General features: G+C 48.2%; 1 protein-coding gene across 7 annotated transcripts in view; it reads right to left on the bottom strand.

The window, feature by feature from the left end:
• Positions 1 to 308: 308 nt before the first annotated feature.
• Positions 309 to 12,459, bottom strand: part of LOC144114205 (calcitonin gene-related peptide type 1 receptor-like) — a 72,997-nt gene continuing 60,846 nt past the window's right edge. For 3 of the 7 annotated variants that reach the window (XM_077647792.1, XM_077647791.1, XM_077647793.1), the window contains one exon: positions 314 to 12,456. In XM_077647792.1, coding sequence (XP_077503918.1) covers positions 12,331 to 12,456 — 126 coding nt within the window. In that variant the 3' untranslated portion in view covers positions 314 to 12,330. Of the gene's footprint in view, positions 12,457 to 12,459 lie in introns of all 7 variants that reach the window. The other 4 variants (XM_077647798.1, XM_077647796.1, XM_077647795.1 and 1 more) reach the window with 4 other exon arrangements.

Raw genomic sequence — 12,459 nt, 5'->3', positions numbered from 1 at the left:
CAGCGAAGCAAGCGCAGCCGGATGGCCGGCCGACTCTCCGTGAATGGCGTCACTTCCGCCAGTTCTCCCTCTCGGCCGTTCCCCCACCCGGCGCTTCCGGAAGCGACGAGGACGGGCCGGCGGCGGGTTTTTAAGAAGCGATTGCAGCTCTGTTTGCAGACAGAATCGGGAAAAAAATTTACACACATGATTTTCAAGGTTTTTTCTTCCCAACCACAGCGTTTCATGCGATTTGAAAACCGTTTCAGCTTCCCTTTAAGTCTAAGGACCCGCTGCAGATATAGAAAGGGAAGTTTATTGTTCAGGGCAAAACAAACATAACAATGTATGCACACTCATGACTGATGGTACAAAAGATGCATACAGAGCGGGTGGCCAGACAAAAAAATAATACATTACATTGTGCTAACACGCTGTATGTACATGTCTCAAATCACGAAATAACAGGTGCAAAAGAAGAAACAGCCCTCCCGATGCCAACGAGGCCGGGGGGGGGGGGGGAGGGGGGTCGGCCTGGCTAATACCGTAGCACCGGTATAGCCAGCCGACCTTCTTGTACAACAAAGTGAGTGTGCCACCAACGCCTCCTCCGCAAGCTGTTGCGCGTGTGCACTTTGAACAAAGCAAGAATGGTTAGGCAGTGCAAAACTAATCACCAAATCCGCGCCACTGTTTGCACTACTGACGTTGTGTATGCTGTGCCTCTCAGCTGCGGTCTGGAATATATCGGCCAGACAGGTCAATGCTACAATGAAAGAGTGAGGCAGCACAAGATTGCGATAAAAATGGTTATGGGAGCCACATGGCCACTCACTGCAAAAGCTGCAAGTGTCGTCCAGGTTTTGAAAACACCAAGTTCATCGCAAGGTCTAAAGACAAATTAGAGCGTGAAATCATAGAAGCTTATTACATCAAGCAGAGGGGTCATATGTGCATAAGCAAGCCATCTATCTCGCTCTCAGAAGAAGAGATTAGGTTTCTCAGTGGATCATTATCAGAGTTCTAATCATTGCTTGATCCTTTTGTCACGTGTTCCTATGCTCTTTCACTACGTGTTTTTTGTTTTGCATCTATCTTTGCCTGCTGGTGTGGTTATTAAGCGGTTTTTTCCATGAATAAACTTAATTGGAAGTTGGCGCCTGTCCTGTCTTGAGTGTGCTTGTCTTCGTCTTTTTGCGCCTGTACGCTTTTTGCGTAAACCATGTCAAGCTACAACCAACTAGCTCAAATGAAAGTCTTGCTACCTCCTCCCAGTGGGGACTTCACAATACCCCCTTAATCGGATAACAAAGGAGACTGTGCTCAAGTTGGGAGCGGCTGTCCCCCTCGCGCTCATGTGTTGGGCATGAGCAGACACGATTTGGAACAAAATATGTCAGCGTGAACACGTGATCGCCGCTCCGCGAATAGTGTTACGAGCGGTGCGGGGAAAACAGTCGCGCAACTCTGCTCCCTGCGGGAGCATATATATGAACACTAAGGCGCTCTAGTGTTCCTGTATATGCTCCCGCAGGGAGCAGAGTTGCGCGAAGGTGCGCCACTTTGTTCCAAGCTGTGCGGGAAAGCAGCTCCTCGAGCGCACAGGCGCTGGGATCATGACGGGGCTGGCGTTGTAGAGCAGTTCGCTTTTTTTTAAAGATTAAAAACGGCGCCAGATTGCAGGCATCCTTTTTTCTTTTTACTGTCTCAGTGCTCAGGGATCGATGCTAAGCCCATCATACTTCGTTGAAAAAAACGCCAGAAAAATAATCTGATTTCCCGAAAATATACAGCATGACAGAAAGATCGCGGAATGACAGCGATAGCTCGCAGTACAGACATTAATGGCGCAGAAATGCTTGGAAATGAAAACCTGCATGAGTTGTGCGATAAAGAGAAGTTTGGTAATGCATCTCCCTGCAAAACCACATTGAAATACATTATTCTATAGGGTTGCGACCACCGATGTTGCACGAAGCTTGTGAAACCACGCTGCATACGATGTGAATGCGGGCAGTCTAAAACAATGCATTTTGCAAGCAAGTAAATCTAACCAACCAAAGGCACAAATATCGCAAACTCGCGCGCTTATCTTTCACAAAATATACGTACCATTTGTTGCTCTGACTTCTAGTCCTCCACTGCATTTTTCTTATGCCATGGTCATCTTTTCAAGCCCAACACATCACGTGCCGTACTTCTTTAACATCCGAAAGTTAGAGAAGCCTGCCTTAAGTCACTGCAGCTGAATTGTGGTATACGGGTTTCCAAGGATCTCGAAAAGTGATGTGTATCTCTTTCTGGTGCTGTTATTGACTCGTTTTTCCCTAAGCCCTATTGCGTTTTCTCTTGACCTACTTGAATTATATGTACCTTCTCGGCATTCTGAAACATCTTTGTTTTGGACGGCTCCATGCTTTTACTCAAGGAAAAAACTTATGTGAATATCCAATTTGCTTCCAAGTATTTCATTCTATTTTTGTTCCCCTCTCCTCCAGTGTAACATTCTTTTCAGTGGAAATTTAAGGGTATTCTTAACAAATAAAATAGCTAAATAGCCTATGCAAAGCTTGTTCACTGCGTAAAAAGCTTTGCCGCTTTCGTTACGGTTCTTGCAGTTTGGCGCACTGCACCCCGTCATAGTTGGAGGCTGCCGTCACTGCACACTATCAAAATATATACAACTGGAGCGCATGGAAAAGGCGGGAACACACCGCAGCCGACCGCACCGGACGCGTCCGATCACGATGGCAGCCGAGAGGGTGCTGGGGCTGGCGATGAACCGGCGTAGCGCCTGGAAAGTCGGCTTCTCCACTTCAAAATGGAACAAACGTCGTCAGCAGAATCACGTGACCTCCGCTCGGCGAATGGCGTCAAGAGCGGCGCGAGGAAAACAGTCGCGCAACTCTGCTCCCTGCGGGAGCATATACAGGAACACTAGCACGGACAGATATCGGCGCCTCGCCGAGGTTCGGCGGCGTCTCCTGCAGTGGGCATGCGTAGACCGGTTCTGTCGTATGTTAAGAGCGCCGACTTTGGGCGCGTGCACCAAAAAACGGCCCTTGGAGCACACTTGCAGAATATCGAGCGTCCTCTACAGTTTGCCAACAGAAAACCATCTCTCCTCATGCTAACCTCTTCAGTGAGCAGAGCAGGAAGCGAACACGCGGTTTGCAAGCGTGGGTTGCTGGTTGGAAGCAACCTTCCTGTAAGTCGGCAATTCTACATGTTGTCCATTCACTTCTGAGAAAATGAATGCTGCACGTCGGGAGTACCCTGTCTATAGATCTTTGTGTTTGGTTGCCTTAGGGTGCAGTGACGCGAGGCAGATGAGATCATGTGTCTTTGAAAAAGCGTTGTCCGCATTCTCAGTGCACGCGCTCGCGTTCCCCCGCTGAGAGGTATACGAGCACAGTGACATCACGACTAAATGAATAAAAGAATAGTGACGCCATGCGTACTCAAAGCAATATGAAAATAAATGGCAATAAAGAATAAGATATCTGCCGTTCTGCAGTGGTAAGCGAGTCTCATAATAAACTGCACATTTCCAAAAAAAATCTTTAATTTTAACCGAACGTTTCAGAGCCGACTCGGCTCCTTCATCAGGGGTGACTGTGGGCAGTAGCTAGCGTCTCTAAGTATGGAGGAGAGGAAGGGGTCAAAGGAACGAAAGCTGTGATGCGAAAGGAGTCGGGAAGGGGAAGGGGGTTAAGGCTGTTAGTCACGTTGTCGCACTGTGGGGAGGCTGTCAATGGCGACTTTTTTTTTTGTTGAAGTCCCTGGGCATACACTGGGAACAGGTTTCCTTTTGTGCGGTTGATGTTCGGGGTGGTTTGGATGTGCCAGGATTCCAGAAGGAGCCTTTTGTGGTAATTTGTTTCGTTTACTAGGATGCTGGTTTCTTCGAAGTTGATTCTGTGGTCTGAGTCCTCGGAATGTTCGGCTACATGATTGCAATCTCTTGCGAAGTTGCGGACGTCGTTTTTATGTTGCCGAATTCTTTCTTTGAGGTTTTTGGTTTCGCCGATGTAGCCTGCGTCGCAGTCGACGCAAGGAATTTTGTAGACAATGCCTTGGGCTCCTTCTCACCGCGGCCGGTCTTTATGAACAGGTAGGAAAAGCGCAACAGTGTTTGTGGGCTTGTGGGCTTGTGTGCTTGTGCACAACCTGAAGACCCCCTTTTTTCGGGAATCGGGCGATGGTTTCACTGACACCTCCGACATCAGGTAGAGTGACGTATTTTGGTATTGGCGTTGGTCTTCGTGCGTTGATTTCTTGACGCATGTGGTCGTGTTTTTGACGTCGAATGGTTTTTTGAATAAAGTTTTTTGGTTAGCCGTTCATGATGAGTTCTTTGAATATCGTGCGTTGTTCTTTTTTCTGTCAAGTTCTGTGCTTGTTGTGCAGATGAGACTGAGATGTGCAGTTTATTATAAGCCTTCAAACGCAACCAGACAGGAAAATCTGTCAAAATGTTTAGTTATTTAACCGAGCCTCCTGATCTTTGTGTTCTCCTTAGCGGTGTTCTTTTGTCTTTGATATAGTGGCTTTGGAGACTCGATGCACCGTGCTCGGCCCCTTTCGTCGCCAAATGATCTCTGGTGAAATGGACAGTTTGCTCCATTCAAGTCATTTCTTGACACACAAAGCGAAAACACGTGATTTTTGAAGCTGTCACCAATTACGTGGCCGCAGAAGGGTCTCGCTCATTCACAATGGTCTGCTTTATTTTGTACTGTACACAGGCCAGAACAACACAGTGCACTCACGTTGAATGACAAGGAACGAAGTAAAGGCTCTAAGGAAAAGCCTTTCAGCGTGCCGTCTTTTTCAGTGAGTGGCCACTCGATGATGCGGTTCCATCGAGCGGCCGCATTGATACCAACCGCTGCCTCCACACGCTAGTAGAACAACAGCGGGCTAAAGGGGGCGCATTTTTTATTGTGGCAGTGAGGCTTCAATTTTGGATTTTGAAGTGGTCTGTCTGTATGTATGAAATTTACTTGACCTGAAATAAAATAATCGGAAATGTTTTACTGCCGCGAGTGAGCTTCGAACCCGGGGCGGCGAGAACGGATCAGTTTTGCTGGTTACACCACTAGACAACTGCAACATCGCCGCAGCCGAAAATTCTGCGTCCTAAAATACCAGTCTCTTGCGCTGTGTTTTGGATATCATCGTCTTCATCAACTCATCCGTGCGCAACGGAGCCGAACACCGAAACAGCACTGTAAACCGAAGTGCTAGCACTCCTAATTGCATTTTGCGAAACCCCGCTAAATCATCCGAAATTTGCTTTTGTGCGACTCTTTACCTGTGCCATGCGCTGTGCTTTTAACAATGCTGGTGGAATTTCTTAGGTTGGTGGAAGGCATTAAAGAATTTAACTGATCTTCTGCAGAAACTTTGATGTCCTTTCTGGCAGATTATTGCTAGCGTGTGGAGAGACCCTTTGCCAGGACTGGCACATTAGCGGTTGTGTATATTTTTTATGACAGCCTGGAGACAAAAGTGCATCCATGACCGTTCTGGGCCGTTTTCACAGAGGCGCCGACTACGTCATGCTTCACACCGTAGGGGGCAGAAACACCGCACATTCAATAAGCAACCACGGACTGCGCTCCACGATTAGAGGAAAAATAAAACGAGGAAAAAATAAAGGCAGGGAAAGGCACAGCTGGAGACCCCTGTCCATTGTTCTTTTCTTCCTACCCCTTACCATCTGCAACTGGGTGCCCGTGTAACTCTTGAAAAAGAATTTCGCCCTACCTAAGCACCTGCTCACATCCTTGACCCTTCGCGTTACCGCCCCTCCCACTTCTTCACCGTTTGATGCTGCGATACGTGCGTCTTGTTCTCGTTGTCTTTGTGGAAGGAACACTGGCAAAAATTTTGCCCGAAGGGTAGAGGGAAATTCAAGGAAGTTTTGGTTGAGGCGATTCCAATTTCTTGGTTATTTATTTTAAAAACAAGCGACAACAGCAATTGTATATCGCTTTAAGCATGCGGCTCGAGGACGGTGTATGATTCGTTCCCCAGTGGCGCCGTTTAGACACTGGTTTCAAATGGGCACTAGTTCTCTAGAAGCCTGGCGCTTGGTTTCTTTGAGCTGAAGCGCTCGGAAAATGGTCTTTCACCTAACCTTGTGTTGAAGAAAACACTTCATCCCATTGCGCTTGGTGCGAGGTTGCCATTGCACTATTAAAACTCATCATCAGCAAAAGAAAACATTTCTAAGAAATGGATACCCAAGATTCTTCACTGGATGTATCCTCCAAAACCGAAAAGGATGCAACGAAAACAACTGTATATGCTTATATGCTAAGAACACGCCGGTGGCAAAATCGCGTATGCAGCTCGTACGCAGAAGGTGTCAACGAAACTTTGGCCAGTATTCTCTGAATGGAAGAGATGCAAACTGCACACAAGCCGGCCACCATTATCGGACGCCTCCTTTGCCCCTTCAAAGATTGTCATCCTAAAGATATAGCCTAAGGCGTGGTCATAATGCAATAGATACCTTTCTTCGAGTGCTTGGTGTCGTAGGCCGTGGAAACAAGTTATGGCACATTTAAAAGTCGCCGGATAGTGTTAATCTTTCCCTGGAAACGGCTCCCTCTCCTTACTCCCGCGGTTTGTGTGCTTATAAAGCCCCTGCAATTCCCCGGAGCCACACCTTGAAGAAGTAGCAGTTTACTAATCGGTTCAGAGACAACAACTGACGAAAATACAAAAAGGAAACTAAAAATGTTGCCGGCCCGGCGATTGCTATCTAATCTCTCAAGCACCAGAACTGCAACCGGCCGAATTAAAGGCAAATAGAGAGGATAGCGAGAAGTACACAGAAGGTTGACAGAAAAAAAATAATAAAAAACTGGGTAGGTTTGCACGCCATATGCAAAAAAAAAAAACTAATATGTTCGCGCCACTCGTGCGACAGTGCTTATAAGTACTGTTGCACATATTCGCAGCACAGTAAATTCAGTGCACATTCTGGGCCGCGAGCACGTAGCGTCCCTTCGCTAATCGCTCGTGCGAGCGGCACATTGCACAGGCGGGCTGGATGGAGCGCCCAGCCGCCGCGCTGGAGATAACCACTAAGCTTTGAAACGTCGTGTTATCGGACAATAACTTCTATTCATTTCTCAGCAAATTTAAATCATAATGTTTGACGGGGTTTGATTCTTGATTGCTGCTCTGGCTAACGGCGTAGTTACTAGCTTGCCGTACTGATGGCCCATTCCTCAGAATAGTTCCCAGCATGCCATTCTATAAAATCTTCGTTAGCGGTTCATAGTTTGCGTACACGGTTGACATAATTGCCGAAATTAGCATCGATTACAGCAATGGTAAAGCCCTTATCGACGGCGAACGATCGAAGCTGAGAGGCACTGTACCAACCTAGAAAAAAATGTTGTGAACTACTACACACTAATTTTTACATTGGACAAATCACCTACGGTCATATAACGCAGCATCAAGTTTGCTGCCTCTTATAGTGCAGCACTCAGTCACTTAAACGCGTCCGTGCTGCACTTTCACCACATCGACAAAACTCTCGAAGAGCTGTCTGGTATTGAGGCTAATAACTAGAGTGTTAAAATGTAGTCATTAATACACGATTTTAAATGTTCAGTGCACAGTGCAAGAACCATATACAAGTATCGGTTAGTGATCTCTAAGTATGAGCGTCCGGGAATTACGCATTTCACTGCTTTAACGAAAGTACCTGGAAGTTTCATTGCTTTGCAGTGCTAATGCGCGCGCAATTCCACTATCACCTATGCCCGTGTCGTGGGGTCACTGTATGCGCTTAACAAAATTTACCTGCCAAGCAAAAGAATCTCCTTATAATTTCCTCTAAATACCTCATAGTAGGCACGCGCTTTCTTGTAGCAGCTCATGGTCGTAGCCTCACTCCGATGGGGGAGCTTTTGATAAAAGTGCGCATTCGTACGGCGCGGCTCAATCTCCCAGAGAAACCTACCAAAACAGGGACACTATAGCAGGGCCACTGTAGCACGGACGTGAGCCTTGCCAACACACCGAGAGAGGGCGAAAAGCGTTTCTTGCCGGTGCGGGAGATTCGTAATCAGCAGAAAAACAGCGCAGGAAATCGTTTGCTCCACTCAAATGTAAAATGCTTTATATTTCTTTAAATGTAGGACCTTACGGTACCTGAAGCTCTGAGAGCTTGTCGATGTATTTAAATTAGGGCTTTGGGGAGCGATAAAGTGAAGTGAAGTGGGGTATATTTCGGGACCTCGCCATAGGCTCCATGCTATCGTAGCTCATTGCGCATGGTAAGCGCAATATGTAAGCTACATTGGTGAAACTCTATTTAAAGAAACTTTAAGAAGCATTCAACATATAGACGAGAGAGATAATCTCTAACTTTTATGCGCGACTAGGTAATAATTTTTATTTTTCATCGCCATTGAGTTACGCGCCGTCGCGCCGCTGGCTGTCGCGAGATGGCGACACCAGTTTTTCAAGGCGAATAATAATAATAATAATAATAATAATAATAATAATAATAATAATAATAATAATAATAATTGGTTTCTGGGGAAAGAAAATGGCGCAGTATCTGTCTCATATATCGTTGGACACCTGAACCGCGCCGTAAGGAAAGGAATAAAGGAAGGAGTGAAAGAAGAAAGGAATAGGTGCCGTAGTGGAGGGCTCCGGAATAATTTCGACCACCTGGGGATCTTTAACGTGCACTGACATTGCACAGCACACGGGCGCCTTAGCGTTTTTCCTCCATATAAACGCAGCCGCCGCGGTCGGGCTCGAACCCGGGAACTCCGGATCAGTAGTCGAGCGCCCTAACCACTGAGCCACCGCGGCGGGTCCAAGGCGCATGGGCCAGAATCCTGGGGATGACTAGAAGCCGGATTTACTGGGCGTAAAGCAGTAAATCAATTTCTTTCTGTTTTAATTTGCTCCTTCAAATGTGCAAAAATTTTAAAGACATGGTTTGACTCGAGCGACCTGTAAGGCCACTATGGTTGACGCTTGGAGTCTGCGGCACGCCTAGCGAACAAAAAAGAAAAATTTTCTGGAACACACCCGAAGGCGCATGCTTCCGCTATAACCCTTCCAACTTAACACCGTCTCTTCAAACCGCTCTTTACCTTCGCTGCACAGCTGGCCTCCATATGCAAGGTCGTCCTAGTGGGAAATGTTAACGTTTCTCACGCCAACTGCGGCTATCCGCGATCCCGAGCCGCGTCCTACAATCCTTCATCTCTCAGCATCACTTCACTATTAAGACCCCGGACACCCCTACACAGGCCGGTACATGCGCCCAACGTACCACCACATCAAACCTATCTCTTTTTCATGACCGCGCACTAAGATCACCAGGCAAAACCCCGATACCCGTCTCATAAGTGATCGCTTCATCCCCCTACTTACTTTTTGACCTCTCCTGTTCCATTAAAGTCCCCCCTCCCTCCTCCTCCTACTTACTTTTCCTCTAAACATGCACCCGTAAAACTACAGCCCACCACACCAGTTGGGACTCATTCCACAAAATTCCAACTTAATTCACTACTTGTTGCTTTTCCTACCCTGACTGGGTAGGAGGTGATGGACTCATACGGCCCGAAACGCCGCAACCAAAACGGAGCGCACATCGGCCCCTGTACCTTCACCTCATCCGTATGGAAACGCCGCAAACGGCTCCTTAGGTGGCTTAGTCAGCAACCTCACAGCTTCCACCTCAAAAGCCTTCTCGACTCCCTCCACGCAAGATCACCCAACAACACCGTGCGCCACTCTACCTCTAATTGGAACCAAGCATGCGATCATATTAATGGCACATTTGACCAGAAGCCAACCTGTCCTTCGCTCCCAACTTGGTCGTCAACCCCCTTCCACCCTACCCTCGATAAATTCATCTCAGACCTATAAATCCCACCGCCTCTTCGCATCCAGCACCCGGCATAGGCCGGCCCACCCTACCCTGACCTAGACCGTCCCTTCACCCTTTTTGAGGTAGACCTTGTGGTGGCACGGAATTTCAAATCTCCAGCCCCAGTAGAAGACAAGGTCACGTATACCCTCTTACGTAACCTCCCCGAACCCGCTAAAGAAGACCTCTTATACCACATCAACCAACATTGGTCGAAGGGCTCACTTCCAATGGAGTAGAAGACCTGCACCATTGTTCTGATCCCCAAACCCGGCAAGCCATCTAACCACGGCAACCTTCGTCTTGACTTTTTGTGTCGGAAAGACGGTGGAAAAGATGGTTCTGGGGACCGATTCCAAGAGCATTTAGACGTCGTTGCTTCTCAGCCGCATACTCAAATTGGCTTCCGTCCGAACGGCTCCACCCAAAACCTTTTCGTAATCCTCCTATGCAGTTTTCTCTGCGCCCCCCACTTTCTGCCCCCACGTGTTGTTTACGGTTGATGCTTTGATGCCTTATTGAGGATCATATACTCGATGATCATATACTCGACTGTATCCAATAAACCGCATGCGGCCACAGTTCCTTCACCTATTTTTTCAATTTTCTGCAGGGCTCATAGCCCACGTCCTCTTGCATGATCCCGTCACCCCTCCTATTCCACTCAATCGTGGCATACCGCAGAGCGCAGTGCTATGTCTAATCCTATTAAATCTCGGCATGGCCCCGTTAGCGCATTCATTTCCAGAAGATCCCCCATCTCCACTACATCATGTATGCCGATGGCATCACCCTCTGGTGCACCCACGGGTCGCCCGGAGAGGTGATGGACTCTGTAGCAGTGCTTAAACACCACCACCTTCTTGTTCCTCTCTAAACCTGGCCTCCAACCTGCCCCTGAAAATGAATTCTCCTTGCTCCAACCCTCTATCAACGTTCGGTTCAGTCCACTATTTCCCTAGTTCTATCAACAACCAGCCCATACCGGGTAACATGTTGTAGGGTACCGGGTACGTATGCAACTCCACGCAAAGAACACCACCTCCACCATCACCCAGGTCATCAAATGCTGCCACTCCGTTACACAATTGGTCTGACGGCTTGTAAGACGACAGGCCGGCCTGCACGAAAATGAAGCTAGTCAAATGGCGCATGCCCTCGCTGTGAACAAAATTTCTTATTATATTCCGCATTATACGTTGACACAACAGCACACCAAGCTCACATCTGCACTCAACAGCCTGTACATGGCGACCCTGCACCTCCCTGTCAACGCCTCAAAGCAATGATTATACTGAACAAGTCTCATCCTCCCTACCCTATCCCTTAACCTCCACCGGGATCGCCAACTCGCTCGCATGTCCGGCCCCCTTCAGGGGCGCTGGATCCTGGCACAAACTGAAGTCCCACTCATCGACCTTCTACACTCCAAGTCCCGGCGTCTCCACTGCCCTCCAACCTGCGTATCGCCCTCGTGATGGGGGACGGTGACAAGCTCAGGCTCACCACCAATCTTCTCCCTTCTCCACATATATTGTGGCATATACAGATGCGTCCCACATACAGGAGCTCGGTTCCGCCACGTATGCCATATATACCACAGACTCATTCCCTCCTCAAAGCTAAACTTGTGGCTCCTACCTCAATCTTCCCAGTACTGTCACCTTCGAACTCCTCCTTATAATACACGCTATTCAGGCATTCTCTCAAATACATTGAGCTCGAGTGTTATTTATTGTATCAGCTTCGGTAGCTGAGCATTGAGTGTTCTGTCAGCTTTGGTAGCTGGGAGTGAAGTTTCTGTTTCTATTTTATGGATCTAATTCTGCATTATTGTTGAAGCGCTATAAAGTCCAGTTCATCTGTTCCTCCAGGTGTTTTCTGCCCGTCCATCGTCTGCTACCCATCTCACGCCAAATCAACGTGCACCTCAAAGTAGCGAGGTGGAGATGAAGAACCTATTCTTTAGTCGACACTCGTAAATAGGCATAGTCGTGATGCAACGGTTCTTGCGCGTAGTTTGGTTTGTGGCAGTAAGAAGATGCTGTGGCAATAAGAAGACGGCCGGCGGACATCAGTCACGCGTGTCTCCATAGCCTTGCTGAATGTCATCGGCATTTTCGGCGTCTTACCTCATCACCAAGGTAGCAGACACCGCTTGCATAGCGCACGCATCGAACGGCCTGCACCACACAGACACTCAAACACAAGACACATAATTGCAAGAACGCGCCGCTGTATAATGTAAGCACCGGCACAAGGCGTTGGCATACACAGCGGAGGATGCTTGTGCGGTAGTCAGTGTGCTATCTAGGATGGCGGATTTTGTCCGTTGGCTGAGCACGATCGTGGCCGTCGCGGACGTGTGGAGGGAACGGGCGCGGAACGGTGAGATATCAGGGTCAGTAGCTGCCGGGCCCCGTGGCTCACATAGGTGTGGTGTGAGTCATGGTAGTTGTGGTGGTGGTCTGCGGCACGCTGGGCCTGTGCCGCCTGCTCAGGCTGCGGTCGTTCTTGTAGCGGTTGTAAGAGCGCTTCAGCAGGCTCTGGATCTG

The sequence above is a fragment of the Amblyomma americanum genome, chromosome 1, assembly GCF_052857255.1.
Source record: "Amblyomma americanum isolate KBUSLIRL-KWMA chromosome 1, ASM5285725v1, whole genome shotgun sequence".
In the NCBI taxonomy this organism is placed as follows: domain Eukaryota; kingdom Metazoa; phylum Arthropoda; class Arachnida; order Ixodida; family Ixodidae; genus Amblyomma; species Amblyomma americanum.
The sequence above is the reverse complement of the archived record's forward strand: the minus strand, read 5'-3'. Positions and strand labels throughout refer to the sequence as shown.